At 35.4% G+C, this 23339-nt stretch overlaps 1 protein-coding gene across 2 annotated transcripts in view; it reads right to left on the bottom strand.

The window, feature by feature from the left end:
* The window catches only part of DIAPH3 (diaphanous related formin 3), a 504348-nt gene that overhangs the window by 275801 nt on the left and 205208 nt on the right, over positions 1 to 23339 (bottom strand). For both annotated transcript variants that reach the window (XM_047871375.1, XM_047871365.1), the window contains exons 18-19: positions 8790 to 8885; positions 1177 to 1271 (exon numbers count right to left, since the gene is read on the bottom strand). In XM_047871375.1, the coding sequence (XP_047727331.1) occupies positions 1177 to 1271; positions 8790 to 8885 (191 nt within the window). The remainder of the gene's footprint in view (positions 1 to 1176; positions 1272 to 8789; positions 8886 to 23339) is intronic.

Below are 23339 nucleotides of genomic sequence, written 5' to 3' on the forward strand. Positions count from 1 at the left end.
ACACAAAATCCACATGGATATCCAAAACATTCGTGTAATCAAGTTAAAAGCTACTCTGTAAAAATTCAATAAATGCATCAAAAAAAAAATACAAACATGTATGAAGCAGAAAAAATTTTCTTTAAGGAACTTGAAATTTACTCCCAACAACAAGGCACATTTACGATCAACAGTTAACAAAGACAAAAACCTAGTAAAAAGAAAGTGCTTAGAGAAAAAAGGCTCAGGGAAGAGTTACTGAATCAGGTGTATATGAGTCTCAGCTACGCACAGCACAAACCCCTACTGGGATTATATCACAACCACCTTGGGAAGACAAGATAGGAGAAGCAAAACCCAAAACTTTCCAAGATACCATTCATTGATGGATTAAATGTCCAAAATAATTTTAAACATGTGTTCACACTAACAAATAATCTCTGGTTTCTTTTTGTTGCTAAAAAGCCATTTTTCTAAGTACATCCACTATAAGAATGAAAGATAGTAAATTGAAGATATTATTCTCTTCCTATATAATTTGTGGTTTGATACTCTGATTTTACAGTTTATCAAGACACGCATTATTGATGTCTTATGTGGAATTCAGCAAATAACTCTGGCACCACACTAGCATTCCTTAAATAATACTGTGGGTAGACACCATTTAAAAAATCTGGCAGCCTCCTGAATGAATTCAGAATGCTATGCCCACAATTTCTAGTACTCGTAGGAACACAAATGACTCAAGGAAGGGTGGTTAATAAAGGGGACTCTAAATGAAGAGAAAAGTCCCTCAATCTTCTGCACTGAATCATAATGCAACTTTACAAGATAAGAGCCTAATAAAAACATATTCTGAAAGGATTATACAAATAAACTTTAAGCCACATGTTACTAACCTTAACTGTAACAAAAACAAAAACATACATGTTGAATTAAACAATTTGCCTTTCAAAAACAGTCATTTAAAATAATTGAAATGTAATCATTTTGATAGCATTATATTTAGTTGCAGTTAAGAAAAGATGCAGAGTTTTATCTCCTGGCAAAGCAGAAGTTATGCTAAAACTAATTATGCAGCAATGATTTTCCAGTTGAATGATTTGGTTTAAGAATTTTGCTTCACTTACAGATTTGTATTTAATGAGAAGCTTGCAATGAAATATTGGAATTTAAGCTCTCTGCCAGTTTGTTTACCTGAATCATAGACTCTGCCAACTGTGTTTCATCCACTTCCAATATCATCATTTTGATTTCCTCATATGGCACCCGAAAAGAGCTCAAGAAGATTGCTAAAAGGGGGAGAAAAGGGTTCATAATGAGTAAGAAAAGAATTTGAGATGTAGTTCTATGTATAAAATCAAAACTAATTCATAAAATGAGAGACTTTAAACATTAAATATAATGACTATGGGAGAAATTTTCATTAGCACATTTTCTACTCTAGTTTTAGAACTAGTATTTAAGCAACAGCCCTTTATTATTATGCTGGTTCCAAGGTTGATTTTTAATGCTTAGTTATTAGCCTATCACAGGAATGGTGCCAATTTTCATATGGTAAAAAAAAAAAAAAAAACAAACAACTGAAATATATTTGGTACACTATAAAAATATTACATTGGAATGAAAAGAACCATAAAACTCCAATATGCACATATAACTTTTGTCTAAACATGTGTATTATTAGGTTTTATAATATCCTGCAGCCCTACTAAATAGTTCAGAAAAAAATATTTTAAGAAAACTGGCGAGTAGTGCATTTACACTATTGCAAGTTATAATAGCACTTTGCTCTTTAAAAACATTATACACAATATGCCAGAAAAATAGCCTTCATATGTAACTGAAGCTTGAATATCGAATATTGGAAAACAAATTTTCCTGGGAAACCATACAAATGGATTATATTGGGTAATATGTTATTACTGAAAATTCCAACATTATTTACATTTTTTTCTAATATCTCATATGTCTAATATTAAACCACAGTGATCTTCTCAAAAGCTACTGAGGTAAATAAGGATATTTTCATAATATTAGATTTAATGCTTTTGCCGTTTCCCCCCTTGATCTACTATTACTGTGTCTCTTCTTCAGTGACAGATGTCACTCTGTGAACATACTCAGAACTTGCTACCGCTACCATTTATTTTATATGCTGAACTTATGTCATCTTGTCTGTAGATCTTTTCACAGACAGTATTTTTTACAAGATTTAGAAAACATGATCTTCTTTTTAAAGGCTATCTTTAGGCTTCCATATACCTGAGACACCATGTATCATTTACAGATGAACAACATGTTGAACGTCAACACCAGCTTCACTGATACATTTCTGAACTCAAATAGTTATAAATAAGGGATAATAGTGCTAGAAATTATGGATGGGTATAATCCTTAGTATACCAACAAATGGAATAAAATATCTAAATGTTATTGCAAAACAGATTAATGAAATTACAAAATAAAAACCCTGTAGTAGACGCTGAAAAGCAAAAAATATAGTAACTATATGATCTCAAAGAGGTCATCAGTAAATAATTAATGGGAAGAGAACAAAATCTAAATACATACATCATGTACAAAACCAGTTGCTTATGATTGCAGAATTAAATGTAAATATTAACAAAAACAAATGCTAAAATAAATTTAACGTGACAATTTAGCTCCTTTATGGTAAGAGAACATCTTAATCATATAAGTTGTTGGAAAATATGTGAAAAGAGTGATCTCTGACAACATAAAAGGAAAACAAGTCAAAGCACCTTAAACAATTAAAAAATAAGGAAGCTGAGGGGATAAATCTGCCTCAAAAAGCAAAGCATTTTTTTTCTTCATTTAGAATACCCTGAGGTCTAAAAAGGAAAATGAGCAAAATGTATGTACCTTATGGGCACCTGGGTGGCTCAGATTAAACATCTGAGTCTTGATCTTTGCTCAGGTCATGATCTCAAGGTTCATGAGATGTCTCTGACCCTCCCTGCTCATGCTATCTGTCTCTCTCAAAAAATATAATCTTAAAAAAATATGTAACTTTAATTAAAAGAATAAGAGAAAAAAACAAAACTAATAATATGTAATAATGTGTTAAACCTTAGGAGTAAGCAAACTGAGAAGGCAAAGTGTTAAAATACACCTGAATTGCAAATTCTGTAGGATTAGTAAGATTAATCAGAATCTTTGAAATTATTAATTCCCTTTGAGAAGCAATAAATTCTACTCAAGAAACCTAGTCTATGGATACAACAAGATATAGAAAAGATTGTAACATTTAATACAAAGATCAAAGGATAAAATTACTCTGAGGCATAACACAGTCATGGAGAGAAAAAAAATTATACTTTTACATATTTCAGCCACTAAGACAGAGTGGAGAGATGCCCTGGAATTATCTACTTCCTCCTCCCAAAAAAGGATATTTTGGATCTCAACCAAGAAATATCCTTAGCATAGCATTAGGTATAGTGCTGTCCAATCATTATGCTGTACAACTGGAACTAATGTAACATTGTGTGTCAGCTATAACTCAAGAATAAAAAAGAAACCCTTGAAATATCTAAAAAATATACATAAGTGTGTGCATGTATTTAAATCTTAAATCCATTTCTGACCTATCCTTAAAGGAAGGAAAACAGAAATCCTGGGAGAAAAAAATATTCAAGGAAAGATTGAAATAATGGCCAAGGGAAAAAGAAAAAGATTACTAAAAAGAAACAAGATTTGGAGGATTTTTTACTTTTTGAAAGTAAAAAATATATATACACACATACACTAATGACATTGAAAACTCAATGTATGGATTAGATATAATATAAAGAGAAAATTGAGCACATGAAAGACCACAGGCAAAAAAGCAATCCAAAACACAAATTTAAAGAGATGGAAAAATAGTTAGTTAAGAGATACAGAAGATAAGTAAAGATACCTTAAAAATGTCTACTTGGATTTACGAAGGGAAATCACAAAAAAGAACAGAGTTGAAAGAAATCTTATTTGAAGAGAAAAGGTCAGAATATTCCAGAATTATAAAGAGACACAAATCATCAACAACACGAAGGCCCAACAAATCCCAAATATGATGTATTTTTTTTAAGCCACTCTAGAACCTTGCAAAACACGAGGCATTGGTAAGGTTAGGAAGTAGGAACATTCAGGTGCTGATGGTGGAAGAATAAATTGGTACAAACACTGCCCAGATATCTATTTAGAGGCGGAGTCACCTAACTTTTTCTGCTGAGAGTCACATAGCCATTATTTTAGGTTTTCTAAGCTATTCAGGCTCTGTCACAACTACTCAACTGTGCTACTGGAGCACAGAAGCACCCACAGACATTATGTAAACAAATGTCCTGGCTAAGCTCTGCTAGACTGTGTCTTAACAAACAGACAATGGGCAAGATTTAGCCTGAAGGCCATAGTTTGCCACACCTTGCCTTAGTACCACCAAAAATGAGAAACAACACAGAAGTCAATCAAGGGTTAAATGAATAAAGTGTAACAGTCAAAGAATGTGTTAAAAATGGAAATAAAAATGAATATACTACAGCCAGATGCATTAATATGATATGATGTTGTTTATATAAAAGTCAGTCAGTTAAAAACTAAACAGCTTATTTAGGAATATGCACATGGTTGGTAAAACTATAAATAAAAGGAAGGAAATATTTAAACCAAGATTTAAGAGAATGGTAACTTCTCATAGGAAGGGATATAAAATTGGAAAAGGTCATATGTAAGTCTTTAAAGTATGAGTCATGTTCTATTTCTTTAGCTGTAGGTGTTTGATTTATATCATTAAACGTAACATGCATTTTCTATATTCTCTGATAATAGGTCATAACAAAAACAATTAAAATAATTTTAAACGAATAACATGGAAACAAAATGCATGGGGAAAAAGGGTGGCATACTGTGTGGTAACAGATTAAGCTTAATCAAGTGAGGTCTGGCTCCTGGGAGCTACTCTCAAAAGCCCTGGGAATGTCCTGCCTGATAAGAGTTTCTATGTTTACTGGGGACACTGGGTCACACTAGACAGTCTATGCTAATAATCTGAGTTATGGTGGGGATTTTGGGTCACACAGTATTAACCTGTCCTCCCGAGGGTCTGAAAACTAAGGTCAGTCACGCAGTTTTGGGTCAGGTTCACCCAAAACCAAGAACCAGTAAAAACATTGGACACCAAGCCTTAAGTGAGCCTCCCTGGTTGGCAATAACCTGTGACTATTATTACACATCATTGCTGGGAGAAGCTAGAGATGTCCATGGGTGAAAATTTCGTGCTCCAAACTCTCCTGGACACCTCCCCATGTGCCTCTTTCCTTGGCTGATTTTAATCTGTACTGTTTAATCATAAATCAAAGAGTTTTCAGTCATTTCTGTGAGTCCTTCCAATAAACCATCATACTTAAGATTGGTCTTGGGGACCCCCAAACTTAACTGGTGTCAGAAGTGAAGGTGGTCGTGGAGATAAAAAAAACAACAAAACTGCAGATGAAAACCTACTATGATCTCACTTGCACATTTATGTAAGTACAACAATAACAGAAGTAAATATAAATAACACAACATGCATAACTAATATAGTAACAACTATATAAAAAGATAAAAATGTTAACAGAAGGGTTTACTGTGTGAATGGACATCATTTATTCCTTTACTTTCATCTATATTTGTAATTAATTCTCTGCCTTCCAGTATTAATATTCTACAGTTAAAATAACATGCACATTAAACACCTATATCTATAAAGACTGAACGATTTTTTTTATAGTTTATGAATAAGATTTCTGGCAAACATTTGCTCTAACTGAGGGGGAAAAAAATGACAGAAAAGTTGAAAATGGCCTAATGCATCCACACAATTCAGAAGACAAGCATAGATCCTTAAAAAACAAATTAGAAGTTACTGAGGATAGGAGATACTCATTTAAAGCCTCCAAAAGACCCGTTAAAGTGAATATTTTTACTAACACGCATCTTACCCTTCAAAATGTGACTATATAGGTCCCACTGGAAGCTTTGAGTTCAGTGAAGAAATGTAAAGTGTGCAGATTTTGGAACCAGTCACACATGTTTTCTTCAAGGGAACTTATAAATATTTAAATCTTTACATTAATTCATAGATTCCAGGGTTCCTCCCTTTAGAGCTCTAATATTCCAAAAATCTGGTAAAGCATATGAACCTTGTAAAACTCCTGAGGGCTCTCTTGATCCTCGAGTGCCTGGAATTCTTTTGTGCTCAGCGCAGGGTCTCTGCCAAAACCTTTATGAACTCAAACATAGGGAACCTAACACACTTTTGAATAAATAGGTAAATAAGAGAGTAGATTTTACATCCTTTCCTCAAAATTCTGTCAAATATTTCAGTTAAGAGAAATCTAAGAGAATGTATTGCAGATTTCTAAGTGGCAAGACTCTGTCTTGTCCTATCACAAGACTCTTCCCACAACTCAGTATCTCAAAAGGCTGAATTTCAAAGACAAAAAACAGCTGTGAATCAGATTATAATTATGGTCAAGATTATAGGTTGCTAAAGCTTCTTAAAGCTTAAATCATAACACTTGCTACAATCAGAGAGGGCAAGAATAATCCAGGAATGGATTACATCATAATATGAATGGCATAAATTCTGGACTTTTCAATATTATACTTTAAAATGTGTTTAATAATTAAAAGAATATATATATATATATTTTTTTCCATATATTCAGCTAAAGCAAAAAAGACAAACAATATCCTTCTCCATGAAAATGTGATTCTGTTATCTCTAAACAGGAATAGTGTATGCTATACCTATTATTTTCAAAACAGGCAACCTTATTCAAGTCACTGAACGGTTATACCCATCTGCAACATCAATGCTACTTCCTATGTGATAGGGTTGTAGTTAAGATTAAAGGGCCAAATTTAGAACAGAGAAAGGTAATCAATAATTATTAACCAATGCAATTAAATTTGAAATCCCATTTAGCACATGTTCTGTCATATATAAATAATACTAAAGTCAATTATTCAACTTTGAGATAGATATTTAAGCTAACTTATTATGACTGACTCATCTAAAAAGAATTCTATGTAAGGGGCGCCTGGATGGCACAGTTGGTTAAGTGTCCAACTTGATTACAGCTCAGGTCACGACCTCACAGTTCCTAAGGTCAATCACCGCATCTGGCTCCACACTGTGCGGAGCCTGCTTGGGATTCTCTCGCTCCCCCTCTCTCTCTGACCCTCCTCTGCTCACTCCCTCTCTCTCTTTCCCTTAAAATTAAAAAAAAAAAAAATCATTTGAATTGGTACTTCTCCAGGACCCCTAACAAGGCTGTTTAGAGGCTAGACTAGGAATTTGTAATATGGGTCATAGACACTTTTCAAGAAAATCTATGTTTTTCACATCACAGAGAATATAATTTTTTGTCATTATCTAAGTTAATAATGCTTTGAAGCCAGACAATGTTCCTTTAAGGGGGAAAATTCCCTGAAATGCCTGTATCATGTAACAGTCCCCCAAATCTCAGTAGTCTAATCATGCACACACATACACATACACGTAAATTATCTCTAATTCAGACTACATGTCCATTACACATCAGAAAGACAGAGCCCTGATACTTGTGATCTTCTCATCAGGGTGATAGACACGATTTTGACTGCCATACTGGGTGCAGGGGAAAGGGCACTGGAGTTTCTCACACCACCAATAAATGCTCCACCACAAAAGCTATCTCATCTCCGCTTATACTATCATTGGCCCAAGCAAGTCACATGATGACATCTAACTTCAAAGGTATCAACTTGTGCCCCAGAAACAGAGAGCAATATCTTGGCCAATAGCATTAACGTCTACACACTATCCATGTGGATCTTGGCATACCTACACTGCAGAAAAGGGGTGGCCCTCTGTCAGAGTAAACAGGAAAGAAAGGAGATCGCAAAACTTTCACAAAAGGAATGTCAACTCTGTCTTTCACGCTTACTGCCTCTAACATAATTCCCTCTTTAATCAATAGCATGGATCTTTATCCTCTCACCAAAGAATTTTTGTTCCAATACTTGCTAAAAGCTCTCTTGAGGCATGTAATAATTGAAAGGAAGACTAAAAGCCATGTTAACTTTTCATGCCTCTAGATTCTCCACATTGCATCCCTCTCATAACATCAGAAAATAACATACATATCCTATTATCTCAGTTCCAAGCAAACTATCTTTGATGCATTTAAGTTGCAGTTAGAAATGAGTTAGAAGCAAAACTCTTTGCCCTCTTCTCCCATAGTAATTCAGTCAGAAAGACAATTCAATGCTAAGTATTTAGCTCCTGTAACAGTAATTAAATCTAAAATATTTCCAGTCATTACTTTTGAGGAAAGGCTTTGAACTGCTCAGATGGGATAATGGAATTCATTTTTCTCATCATCCTAATTTCCATTAATATTCCAACCTCTTTTGTGTGTGATCAAGTATCAAAAATAATAGAGATTCAGAGGTATAAAAGAAATAATCCACTACTATTTTTTAAAATATGATGTTGTCACCCAAATTCCTTGTTATTTATATGCTTAGACAAAGGATAGCCTTTTTTTTTCAGCTATATAACATGCATTCTAAATCCTTTCCTTAGCTTTTTTCCTAAAGTACATTATAATTTGAAAAATTTAACCCATCATTTGCTTAAATGAATTATCTTTGAAGTTATTATGCAAATAATAAAATATTAAAATAACATAAAATGAAAAACAAGTCATAAAGAAATAATTTAAAGGAACCACCTCCAGTGTTTTGCTAATGTAACAGTATTGAAGTTTGATACGTACAAAGGTTCTGGGCAATTTTAGAATCTAAAAATTTAAGCTCTTTAATTTTTTTCTTAATAGCTTTCTTCTCTTCCAAATCTTCCTCTTCTCTTCTCTCTGTAAAAGCAAGGATAGATCCATGTCAGTAAGGCATTCAGCAGCAAAAGGACAGTTTGTGAACTATTATCAAAGAATACAAAAAAGATACAAATCTTTTAAAGAACATGGATATAAAAATAATAGACATCCCAAGGCCTGTTTCAGATAGGCACTGGTGGTTTTTCTGCTAGAAAAACTAAGAGTAAATACGTGAAGGTCTAACAGAAAAACTAAAAATAAAACTGATTGCATTATTTTAACCAATACCATTGGGCATAACAATGAGAACACTTAGCTCATATGAACAGTATGCAGGACACAATTACAGAAATAAACAGACTTACACTTAGGGTAAGTTAAGAAGTTAGCTCAAAGAGTGCTAAGCAAACACACACAGCTATTTTATGTCTGATATACCATGCTTATTTAAAAATATAGCTCATACTAAACCAGAAGAGTAGATGGTTTATTATTTGTTTTCCATATCTATAAAAACAGTCAAAATTTGATACTTAGCTTACATTATCTGAGTGTTTTAAAATCAATAAATGCATCTAGCCTCCCTCTCCTTAGTAAAAGAATAACAGAATAAGCATCATGCTAAACACGAATCTATGACCTGTCCTCACAGCAAGGTATAGGATAGTCAAAATTAAGATCTGTAACATCCTATCATCTTCCTTCTCCTTTGTGTTCATGGATAGCTCTTCCGGTCAAGGCCAATCATACAAAATTAGGATCTTGATAACAAAGAATAATGGAGCAGTGTTTGTTAGATATGTACAAATAAATCACTAATACTGGGGAAATAGCTTCTAAAAGAATCTTCAAACATCTAAGAGGGCACATTATGTTATTTTTCTATCAAAAAAGCCTATTATATGTTTTGTTACATAGTTTGAGGGATCAAATTTTATATTTTTTCTAAATATTAATTATCTCTATCATTTTATTAATAATCATCTTTTTCAACCAATTTTATATTACACTTTTATCCCACATTTGTTTTTCTGGGTTTCTCATTCTGTTCCACTGCTCTAAGTACTACTCCTGGTCAACTATCATTCTGTCTTAAGCACTGCATGATATATCTTTTTTAATTGAATGTTCAAATCATTTTTCCCTTTCTACATTTTCTTTCCTTTTCTCCTTCATTTATTTTTCTACATGAACTTTAGAGTAATTCAAAAGTTCCAAAAATAAAATTCATTTGAATTGCATTTGACTTGCAAGGCATTTATAAATAGATTCAAGGAGATTTGATATGTTGACAATTTTTCAAAATTCCTAGTCATCAACATGACATGTGTTTATAATTATTCAACTTACCACAGTGATCTTCCTAGGCAACCTATATACTCACTGTTACTATTAGGTGTCCTAAGTAAATCCAAATTATATTCTTAAGTATGGGGATGGGAAGTGGAGGGAGTGGTTAATTCTACCTTTCCCCACTATAGTTTGTAACTAGTTATGGCTGGTATATAAAAACTACTAAATTTTGCATACATGCTTATCAGCAGTAACTTCGCTTATACTTTCATTCAAATGAATATTAAGCACCAATTAATAGGGGTTGTGCTAGGCAATACAGATACACTGTTAGACAAAATAGAGACATCCTGACCTCACAGAATAGGGGGAAAAAAAAGAGTTACAGAGAGGGAGGAAGGCAAACCATAAGAGACTCTTCTTAAGGACCTGGAATAGACTAAGGGTTGATGGGGGGGGGGGGGGGGAGGGGGAAGTAGGTGATGGGAATGGAGGCGGGCCCTTTTTGGGATGAGCACTGGGTGTTGTATAGAAACCAATTTGACAATAAATTATATTTAAAAAAATAAATAAAGACCAACAGCAGTAAATTCAAAGCAAATGCCAATTACAATGCATGGATATATATGTAACATTTTATTAGAAACCAAAGCTAAATAAAGAAGAATCCCATAACCCATTCTTATCAGGGACAGTCTTCATGTAATAAATATCTAATCAAAAGCTTGAAGGAGAAAAGGAGTTAGGTAGGAGAGAAGATTTTGGGGTGGGAGGAGGAAGGATCAGATAAGGGAAGGATAGTATTTGGAGATCTAAAGGTGCAAGAACTTGAAGGGTACAGAAAGAAGAGAGAATAGTAAGAACAGAGAATATTGAGTAGAAGTAAATGACACCAGAAAGTAGCAGGGACCACATCACGCAAAACCTTTTAAGCCAGGTTAAGACGTCTGGATTTTATCCTCCAGACAATGAGGAGCCACTGAGATTTAAGTGTGTGACAGATATCAAAATAACTGCATTTTAGAAAAAAACTCAGGCTATGGAAAGAGTGGAAAAGTACGAGGGTAGGAGGTCAAGACAGAGGGAGTTACAGAAATCCAAAGGAGAAAAAATGGTGCCCTCACCTGAAGCAGCAGAAACTGGGATGGACAGAAGGGATGATTTCCAAAAGGAGAATCCAGCCCACATCTGTCTCCTGAATTCCAGAGTGAATACCCAGGGGTCTACTTTCAACATCTCTACTTGGATGTCTAAGGGGCACCTTGAACGTCACATGTACACACACACCCTCCACACCTTCTCTTCTCATCTCAAAAAAATGGGAATGTTCTTGTTGCAACTGCTGAACTCAAAAAGCTTGAAGTCATCCTGTTTTCTGCTACTTCCCAGTTGACTCTAACTCAAAAATGTTCCTTGAGATAAGCACTCCTTACCATCTCCCCAGCTACTGCTTTTCCTACCATCCTTTCTCACCTGGTTCATAACTGCCTTCAACTCATCGCCCACCTCCTGGTTTGACTGACTGCAATCTCTTCACCACAAGGCAGCAAAAGAATCCTGCTTTCCCTTACTGCCTTATATGGAATAGCAACTCCCACCCAGTATTCCCAATCACCATTATGATACCTATTTTTCTCCTCCAAAGCACTTACTCTTGGCATACTATCAATTTACCATTTGTCTTTCTTCCCCTCATTCCAAAAAAAAAAAGTGTTTTAAAATGTAGCAACTTTGTTCATCATTATATCCTCAGCACCAAGAGTATGGTCTGAAACATACATAGCAGGTATTCAGTAAATATCTGTGGGATGTAGGTTTGTATGTGTGAACCTGCACACAAAAGGGAAAAAGAGAAGGGCACTCGGGACAACCAGGCAGATGATAATGGTGTTTATTTCATTCATCAAGAAATGAAAAACATGTTTAAATACTCAAGTTTTAAACACGTTGTGCTTGAGATGCTCTTGTACATCCACACAGTCATGTCCAGGAGGAGGCTGTATGTACAGATGTGGAAAAGAGAAACCTGGAATGGAGATACAGGGCACAGTCCTACCAGTTAGTCCACTCGCTGTCATAGATTTTTCCAGTTACCACCAAAAATGACACATTTGTCACCTTACTCCTAGTAGTTAACAAAATGAGACAAAAGGTTTACAATTTTCAGATGAAGGCTAATAAAAATTATGTTAGTAGACTTCCTTTCCATATCCTGACCAAATGGCAATCCTCTACTTTTTAGAAAATGTACATTGTTTTTTTACCTTCATCAGGAAAAAAAAAAAAAAAAATCCAGCATTTTTTTTAATCAGTTCATTTCTCAACACCAATTTCCTTTGACATTCTGAAAAATTTTCTAGCCTATTTAGAGAAAAAAAGTTAAAGAAACTAATAATTTTAAGCATGTTCTGACCATCTACTAGGCATGCCCTGAACACTTTCTGTTACACTCCCTCGCATAATTCTCATCAGTACTCATACTACAGCTATCACCATAATCACAGTGAGAAAAAGAATGCTTAGGGCAAGTAACTTCAAGCAGCAGATCTGAAGACAGTGATCACAAGACTTCCTCTCCAATATTCCTTCCTCTAGTTTCAAAATATGTTAGGTGTCACATTAAAATAACAAAGTGGGGGAGGGGGAGATAACCAAGTAAGCTTGACCACTTCAACCTCCAAATCAGAGGCTGAAATAATTTTAACTAATTCTGCCTTTCCATAAAAATGACAAATTAGACTCTTACTGAGTTTAACGTATCAGCATTCCCATAATGCAATGAAATTATGGTTTTCTCCTCTCTTCTCTATTACTACATAGCCAAAGGACGATTGGGAAAAGATGCAACTGAAATAGTAAGCAGAATACAGACCAAAGGATATGAAGCAGTAAAGCTTTCTGAAAAGAACAAAAGGATTAAAAAAAACAACAGTAGAAATCAGATAATCACTCCATGAGCCAAACAGATTGATTTGGATAAAATCTTAACCACGAAAAAAAAAAGTTTTTAGGTAAGGTTGAACAAATACAATGAAGCCAGCTAATAGACTGCCTCAAATCAGTGTGATAGCAGTAAAGATGCTTATACAAAGGTCCTGATGAAGCAATATCTAAATGTTGGCAACAATGATAAAGATGCATTCAAGAGGAATAAGAACAAAGGACGATGTCTAGTGGAAATGAAATTCATACACAAGGTCCTATTTCATTTACCTCTGCTCACGTCATTTCTGTGAGACATAAGCCATGACACAGTGCAGAGACTCACAGGGGAACTTGGGGTTGGCATCTGCCACCAGGTCCTGCATCCCCAGCTCCCACCACCGAACCTCAGCATGGCTTACATCCCTCATCTAAGACCTGGGGACACACTGGACCTCTAAGACGGGCCGTGAGAGGGCAATAGATGATAATCACCTCTCTCAGCCTCCGCAGTGACAAGGAGGTAAGGGACAAGAATCAGAGTGCCTAACCACAGCTCACGAGCCAATAGGAGAACACTTTTTGGGCTCCTCCCATCCACTGGTAGAGTTCCTCTTCTAAGGCTATTCTAAAAAACACTTTCACTAAAACACTAGATTTTCTCAAGTGTAAGACAAAACTCTGAAGCATAAAGTCCAACTATTAGGGCCATCTGTACTTGTGATCTAGCTTTTTTGCCATTAGAGGTCTGTGTTTAATCTTATTTCCTAGAGAGGTTGTACAAGGCGGCATTTTTCCAACAGAAGATTAATACTGTTCAAAAATGGTTCTGATCACTAACACAGCATATGCCGCATTTTATGAGCGTTTTATGTCAGAAAGAAGTCAAAGATGACAAAACTTTCTATGTTGCCAAGAGCCATGAACTGAAAAAGTGTTTTTTTAATTACATTTTTCTCTTTATTCTTTTTCTATTTTCAAAGTTTCAAAAATAGCAAAATTTTATAAAGAAATTTCCTTTCAGGATCTTTGTTTTCATACTAAATTTTCCATTAAAAATCCTAATTCCATGGTACATGGTTATACAGTTTATTCCAGTTCATTTTGCATTATGTTCTAATCAGATTGATTAAAATGGGATCTTTTTTCAGGAATGAGATTCACATATTCTCTCATACATTGTTTTCTCACTGCAAAAAATTCTAGAATATTCAGTTATCGGTATGTAAGCAGCTAGTCTCCACTAAAGTAATACCACACAAAAGGCAACACCACAGGCTTCTCGTTCCATAATGGAGTATTCTAAGTCAATGAATGCTACTAGTAATTGTTTATTCTTTTTTTATTGGTGCTTCCTGGAATGTATCTCATGTCACTATGTTTGTAAAATACTACACGTTTCAATTTTTTCCTGTTATTCATTTAGCACAAATGCTAGTAAATTGTACACGTTAGATGTTCACAGTAAATTACCTTTGTTCATTAGATTACACTAGCCTTGAGAGGATAAAAGGACATGTACCAGATTAAATATGCATTCTTTGTGATATTCAGAGAAGCCAATAAAATCAAGTCAACTATAGAAAAAAAAGCACGCACATATCATGTATTTAGGAAATGACAACTGAGGCCTAGCACAGTCTGAATTCATATAGGGTAAAAGGTGGGGGCCAGAAGACATCTATAAAGTCAAGATTATTTGCATTAATTGCAATTGTTTTTCTTACTTTCTAACTGCCAAGGTTCTAATGGGCTAATAAAAAGTATCAAGATTTTATAAGGTCCAGATTTTGGAAGAACAGTCCTTGAATATGAAGTTTAACTACCTCATTCTACTAATGAGGAAACCTGAGCACAGAGTTTATGAGTTACCTGCCCATGGTCACACAAAGGGCTAGGTGGTGGCCAGCTCTCAGACAATGGCAGTGACCACCACACCAAAGGCTAAGAGCAGCCTCCGAGGCAAGGAATCCCCATGAGGAAAGTAGTCTACAACCCAGCACCTAAGAGAAAGATAACTCCCTAAGGTTTTCATTGACACTGGATAGAATTTTTCCTCGATGTCCATGTTCACTGGGAGAGAAAGTGGAAAGGTGAATGGACCTGGGGAGCAAAGAGAAATGCTTGGTTTCCTGAGTACAATGAGCAAGATTTAACACTATGGAAAATTATACATAGTTCCTAAAGGGAAAAATTAAGAATTCACTCATCACTACTTCAAATGGTAGCTAACCGAATACGATTCAGTTACCCAGCAATATATTGTGAATAGACTGGACCTGAAAACCTCAAGTGTCAGAATTTGAGGATAATCTAATAGCTGGGAAAGGAAAATAGATTTCTAAGAGTTACCACTACTAGTATCTGTGATAGGAGAATATTATTTCAAAGAAGATTTAGGCAGCTTGAAGGCAGAAGATATGGAATATATAGAAGAAAAGTGAACACTTGGAATGAATTATTTTTTAAGTTGGCAATACCCCCTTGGCAAAATGTCAAAGTAAATGCTTTGGTATTGAAAACCTTAATAGTATAAATAGCTTTAGTCATATCTGATCTGTCAAACCCGGTTTTAGTATTTCTAGGCACATAAATAAATGACTATGTACCTAACTACACAGAAAATAAACAGAGAAACAGGCTATCTTTCTATTCAAATATTAATATATGACTGCCATAACTAATCAGAGTATTTTACTAGCAAAGAGATGTGTGCTTGGCAATTTCAGGCTAAGAAGAAGAAGAAGAAAAGCAGCTAATGCACTAACTAAAATACTGAGGAATAGATTATTTCAACTACAGCAATCATCAAAAGTGTAGCAAACAAATGCATATTTCTTTTTATCCGACATTCTATTTTAGTAACCAATGTCACAAAACAAATAGTCTTGAAGGACTTTTCTGTATAACTCAAGTCTTACACAAACAGGGAGAAGGATTTCACTATTTCACAAATCCTCAATTAGAGCTGTATCTAATTTTTTTTTAATGTTTTATTTTTTTAACCATTACTACATGTACAGAAGAATCATTCAAGTCCTGGGATTACGGTCTATAAAAAACTTGAAACATACTTCAAAACCAAGTCAACAGAGTTGAACAAAAAATATGTTTCCTCCCTTTTTATTCCCATATGGAATAACAAACCGATCAAGACAGGTTATAAAAACTGCTGCATCTCTAAGGACCTTTTTGCAATCACAGAACTTAGCGATTTTGCTCATTTCAAAAGTATTAGCACCACAAACTAAAAAAATCATGTTCTTGAGGTCCTCTTGTGTGTAAACACTCCCTCATAACTAAGACTGAGATAACAGAAAAACAGGAGCTCAGACCAAAGAAAATATCAATATCCTTCAAATTCATATATTCAACAAAATGTTTTAATAAGCTGTACGCTGGGGAGAAAAATAACCCAGTCAGTCAGGTCTATTTGTCATGCGTATCTTGGTGCTAACTGTTATAATTTAATTTCAAACTGACATGAGCTTTGATGAAACGGACGAAAGGTGTCAGAGGGAAAACTAAAGGAATCAGGAAACAGTTAAAAATTCGGCCCAAAAAACATGGAGGCCTAGTGTCACATGATCTTTATTGGTTCATCACAATTCATAAAAACATCATAAAGGTTTTTTTATTATGTATCCTCAAAGTCTCCCCACTGTAAGTACCCGCACCCTTGGAATTCTTACATGTTGTGGTTTCTCAGTCATAGAATAATACATGTACTCATAAAATATAATTTTTCTACTAACTACTGTTTTTCCCAGTGCAACCTAGTCCCATATATCCTCAGCTAATGTTAGCATGTGAAAATATATCCCTGCTAAAAGAAATTACAGAGCAAAGACTCTAAAAGTTAATGCATGGCATGCTAATGCATACACAAGAGAATGTACCAAAGGGGGAAAAAACTTATTATAAAAAGAATGAGAACTTAGTGTACATTCCTAATTTAAAAGGAGGATTAAATCCAAATGAGGACACAGGTAATTCAGGATATCTAGCATGCTGTAGAATGGAAAGACTTAATAAGCCAACTTATTAGTATTTGTACACACAGTGCTAAGCAACTTGGGAATAGAAAAGGTAACAATAAATTGTATTAACTAACAGATAAGAAGGAATGCCATACTACACAGTGAGCAGACCATCCCTGGTGTATCAGAGGGTGAGGAAAACAAAGACAGAATTTCATCAAAATGGCCAGAGTGATTATCTACACCCTGAGAGAAGAAATGTGATCAGACATAAAAACGACCATTATTCCAACGTAATGAGAGAGAATTTCAGGCTTAAGAAGCAGAATTTTATAATAATCTTAATTAGACTCAATGACAGCATGCCTATATTCCTCAGGATCTTGTATTTTTGCAACAAACTAACCAGAATGTGGAGTGTCAATGTCTATTTCCAATTAACATTTTGTTTCAGTATTAGAAAACTAAAGTTGCTACCCCTCTCCTGCCGTAAGAACCACGGACTTGCTGCCACTTATGGGCTTATTAGCATTGCCCTAGGAAAGGAGTTATACACATCATCTCCGGTCAAAAAATAATGTGTGTGTGAGTATGTGTACGTGTGTAAAAGAGGAGGAAGTAGAATACTAGTTATTTGTTCAACTCAACATTTATTATATGGTCTTTCTGATAAGTAGTTCTCCTGTCCTTCCGATTTCATGTTCCCATCTCTGATAGTTCAGTTGAAAATTCAAGTCATTTCCCCAATTTCTTAGTTATTAAATCTTTAGTCCTGGGAGATCAAAGATGCTCCCAGCTACTATTCCAGATCATCCTGGCATCTAAATGGTCTACCTAATTATAACTCCATTCTTTGACTAGCCTATTTTCTAGAATCAACTAGCTTAGGCTCTTTTCTATCCCACAAACACCTGAACGTAGGATATTTTTGTTTTTGTTTTAACCTGGGCGTTTGATACTTATCTAGATTATCATCCCTTCAAGCTAGATCTCATATTATGTAGATCCTACATAGTCATACAAACTTCTTGGCTCATGTTCAGACCTCTTTTCCAGGTACCACCTTTCCCACATGCAACCCAAATACCCCACATGTACCTTTCAACCACTGGGAAGTGGTTAAGGGAGAAGTAGGAGGTTCATGTACACTAGGATTAGGGAAATGCTTTAAAAAAAAATGATCTTTATATGGGCAAGAAAGGAATGGGGAGTTGGTGTTTAATGGGTACAGAGTGTCAGCAAGAAAGGTGAAAAAGTTCTGGAGATGGACGGTGGTGACGGTTGTGCAAAAATATGAGTGTACTTAATACCATAGGCCTGTAGGCTTAAATGTGGTTTAACTGATAAAATTCTATGTTATGTAAATTAACCATGAAAAAAATAGAAACAAAAATACAAGGGTGGATTTCAAACTACTTTTTTTTTTTTAATGTTTATTTATTTTTGAGAGACAGAGTGCAAGGTGGGGGGGCGGGGGCAGAGAGAGAGGGAGACACAGAATCTGAAGCAGCAGGCTTCGAGCTGTCAGCACGGAGCCTGATGCGGGCCCGAACTCATGAACCACAAGATTGTGACCTGAGGCAAAGTCTGACACTTAACCAACTGAGCCACCCATGTGCTCCAACCACTTGATTTTTTAATAATGTTAGTTTGACCTCTTTTTGATTTAGAAATGAATATAGGGATTAGGTAATTTTTTTAATGAAAAGACATAAATCTAAGTGACCCCAAATTCTCAAACTAGATCAAACTGGGATCATTTAAAATGCATGTGGTCTTTCCCAAGAGCTGCTGAAGGACAGGGATGTGTTCATTCACCACACACTACACCTCAAACGTGGACAACTAGTTTGACTGCTTATCTGACGGCACAGACAATGCTGCTACAGAAGAATCCTTCCTCTCTTATCTCATTCGGAATTACCTCTCCAAATTGCACAAGGAGTTTACTTCTTGGGCAATTCTGTGTTTCGAGAACCTAATCACATTTCCATTTCCTTGAATGTCGCAGCTCAGCTCTTAAATTTCTGCGACTATGGCAGCCCGGGTCAACTCTTCTGTCAATAGGGATGACAAGTGAGGAAGCAAGGGTAGTCTTTTACATGAAAGGAAGATCTTAGTTCCTCTTTCCACCCTCTTCTTGCTCCTCCACTTTAAAAGGTTCAGCATGGAGTACGGCCCTCTCATCTTTTATTTCCTTACCTACTGAAGAGTCAGCACAGGTAAGACAGCCTGACATTTTCCAAGCACTGAAACTGATCCTCTCATCTCCTTGGTCTTTGCCCCACATAGGCAGCTGGCACATAAACTATCGTGCTGGGTTCTAGCGAAGGAGACAGCCTTAGGCCTTTGGTATATTCAGACAAAAGCCATGTTAACAATAAAATGGTGCTTTATCTTCCTTTGTTGTGGATCCCTGTACATATATCTTACCAAGGAAAAAGGAGGGCCTGAACCAAGACAGGATTCAGAAATCCCCTGATGTTTCACAATCCCCAAACTCCCATAAATACTTCTAAGAATTTAAGATAGGCAACATTTCCACCTCCTTCTTAATGTTCATATTTAAAAGTTACAGGTTTTTCTTATAAAACCATCATTTTCCAGTATCTTCCAGCCTCCCTCGCAAAAACATCTTATCTTTAGCACACTAACCAAATGCGCTATGAAAAAGAAGAAAGTACTTAAGAGAACCATTCTGTGAAAGGGAATGGGAAGAAACTTTTCATTAATGGGAGTGCAGTAGCTTAAATCTTATTAGAAAATCTCACTTTAAACTCAATTACTTCACATTATGTTGAGCCACCTGACACTTGAGCAGAGAAGCATTAACACCATGGTAGAGAACAATCCTTACCGGAAACGAAATATCCCTTACTGTAAACTACCCTATCTTGCTAATTAAAAACTATCTCTGGTTTAAATGCTTCATGAAAATGTCAGACAGTAAAATTTACTGTTCAAAAGACATATACCAATAAGCCAATGCAGAACTGGAAATGAAATACTAAACAGAACATTTTTGACATCTAGAAACACCCATTAATTGGGGACTCTGGTGCATGTCAAAATTCCTAATCTTTAAAATGTTTTCATAAATCATAACAATATTCTTATTATGTTACTTATTTTTTACCCAAAAAACATGGAATCCATATTTCAAATGATTACTTGAAATTCTCAAAACTTCAAATCCTTTCTCCCCCATTAAAATGAATAGTAAAACATCACCTAATAAAAATTTTATTTTACAGTAAGAAAACTAAAGCAGAGAGTAGCTAAGAGTCTGTCAAGTGGACATCAGGACTCTAGATTTCCATGTTTGTGCTTTTTACACTCCAGAAACTTGATGATCCTGGTCATTCAGAGCCTAGCCGGCCTATCAGTAGAAACTACAAATGTGACGACATGAGAACTGAATGGAATTAAAGGCAGAATGACTAAGATTCATTCCACGCTGCAGAGAAAGTACAGCCTGGTAACAATTGGAGATGCTGATGATTAATTTTTTTTTTTTTTTCTATCTGGAGATTTTTCCCATAGCCTTGCCATTTCAGGATCAATGGCATTTGCTTCCTCAAGCAGAAAGATAACTCTCAGAGTAAGAGGTCATTCCTCAACACTGAGCGTAAAATGAAGTTTCTGTTAATATCTACAATGAGACAATAGTCTTGAAAGCTATGTGGTTCAATTCGAGAGCTGGGTACTTACAGGGAGAATGTGCTGAAATGAGCCCACAACATTTTCCTTTAACTATGTAAAACAGGACAGGATTCCACCGTGCAAAGGGAAGATGCAGAATAGAAGGTAAGGACGGACACAAGGAAGACAAAAAGAAGGTCTTGGACCAAAAGAAAACTTGCAGAAGATCAGAGGAGGTAAGATCAGAATTTACACCCAACCACAGAGGGTGTGCTCCCTTCTTCCTCCCACAGATAGAAAAGGGCTGTGGGAGAAGGGTCTGAGATAAAAGAAGACAGAAGAGGGTTTGGAAACCTAAGAACAGAGGGTATTTGCGCCCAGCTTCCTGTCTGGGCCGCCAAAGGAAGAATGGCCTTCAACCAATGTGCAGCTAGTTCTGGAAAGCAAGAGTGATGTTTAGGCAGCAAGCGCGCCTACCTACAAGACTATCTTGCTCTGTGAAGAGGTCAACAGGAGACATGCCACTGCTGAAGAGTCGGTGTACGTGTCATTTTTCAGAAGTAAATGCTACATTACACTAGACTTTGCAAATAATAGAGAAATTCACATTGGATATAAATTTCCCTGCAATTCCAGTAGGAAAAAATATACTAGCAGCAAGTATTACATTCCAAATTCTAAGAAGTCAGTGAGGACTGCAAACACTTTTCTCACTACAAACACATACAAATGTCCAAAAAGGAACATATTAAAACATGCATTTCTATGAAGTTATATCATACTTGACATCCAACGATTTAAAATTTAAACTCTTAGTCCTCTTTACTTGGTTACTTGTATACTCACAATGCTTTCTCACCTTTTCGCAGGCTGCTCCTTCTAAGCCTGAGGAAGATGTATGCAACTTGCACCACATCAATTACTTCTACCCTCACACTTGAGCAAACATTCTTTAGGACAACCATTACACAGATTCCTTTCATTACAAATGGGTGTCCCTTTTGATCACCGGCACCATTTGGAATAATTAACTATCGAATACTCTGCTTTCTGAAAGCAGTTTACTGAATTAATGGAAGCCTGTGTGTGTAATATACTTGACGAAAATTTCTTTCACTTTGGAAAGCTAAGGTCATTTCTAAGCAGTGACTGTTTAAAAATCAAATAAATGACTCACATATCTTGTTAAATTTTTGAGATTCATTTACATTGGCTAAAGCAAAGTCTCCTTTTTACTTCCCAGTTAAACGTGTAAAATATGTAGTTAAAAACAACAACAACAACAACAAAACCTTAGCACACTAGTCCTGCAAGTTGTCCTATGATTCTGGAAATGTTTTCTAGGAAAAATAAATTGCTAAAAATCACTGTACAACAATTCAAATAATAAACCAAAGTTTCCTTTACCTTACTACATGTTATTGTAAATATTCCTCCAAAGAAAACTACTGGTAACAACAGTTACTGGTAACAAAAGCTACTATTGGTAGCCTTCTAAAAGGCTTCACATAAAATATAAATATACATATATAACTGTTTATGTAAACACCAACAACTAAAATCAACTCTCATTTTATAGATATGTAACTGAGGCCTGGAAAACTGCCCTTCCCAAAGCCAAAGAACTACTACCTAAGTGACAGATTCAAGACTAAAACCAGATTCTGGATTCTCATCTATTCTATTCTCACTGTACCAAACTCCACTTTTGGAAGGACACCCAGAGCAATGAAAATGCTAGTCCAGCAATGAGACAACTAGAATTGCAATAGTTGTCAATACCAGAGTGTCCCCACGGACTCCTTGGTCACTACGAAGACAATTTTAAGCTGTTTCATTCATTCATTCACTCATTTCATTCATTCACTTGCTCATAAGGCAGTGAGATTTCCAAGGAAAGGCAGAGAAAAGTAAAACATAATGCTGGACCTTCAAGAACATCCATTAAAATTAGAGCAATAATATGTGCAAAGATGAAAAATAGACAATAACATAATCACTTATAGAAAGTGAAACACTTTTTTAAGTGAAACATTTTAAAGGAGTCAGACATCTTTTGAAAGATAACCCATCAGAAGAAAAAGTAGCAGATTTTGAATGACTAAAAGAAACGAGTCCAATGGAGGGAAAAGATACATGGAAGCTCAAAGAGGCAAAAAAAAAAAAAAAAAAAAAAAAGAAAGAAAAAGAAAAAGAAAAAAAATCCAGCTAGACTTATCAGGAAAATCTTCATGGAATAAGTGGTTTTAGGTGTGGGCCTTGAAAGATGAATAGGAGGCAGGATTAGAATGCTTCTCTTTCCTCTCTCTGAAGAGTCACTTTCTATACGTAAATACATTAATTTACATACATATACACAAAGAAGTAAAACACTGTTTTGAATAAGTTTTCTGAGAATGTACAAAAAAATCTTGGTAACAACCTATAAATCCAAAAGGGAAGAGCTTCTGGCTTTTCCAGTCTCATTCGGCACAAGGCAGTTGAAGAACAAGGAGGGTTTATTTCAAGACTGCCATTACACACGAACTCATAGTGCATCTCTGAGATACAAGGCAAACGGATCCTCACAGGGAAGCATAATTGCAATTATGGAATTTAAAGAGGGGAGTTGAGACATTTGATTTCTACGGTCATCCATGCCTTGTATGCAATGGGA

This window comes from Prionailurus viverrinus, chromosome A1 (genome assembly GCF_022837055.1).
Source record: "Prionailurus viverrinus isolate Anna chromosome A1, UM_Priviv_1.0, whole genome shotgun sequence".
Classification (NCBI taxonomy): domain Eukaryota; kingdom Metazoa; phylum Chordata; class Mammalia; order Carnivora; family Felidae; genus Prionailurus; species Prionailurus viverrinus.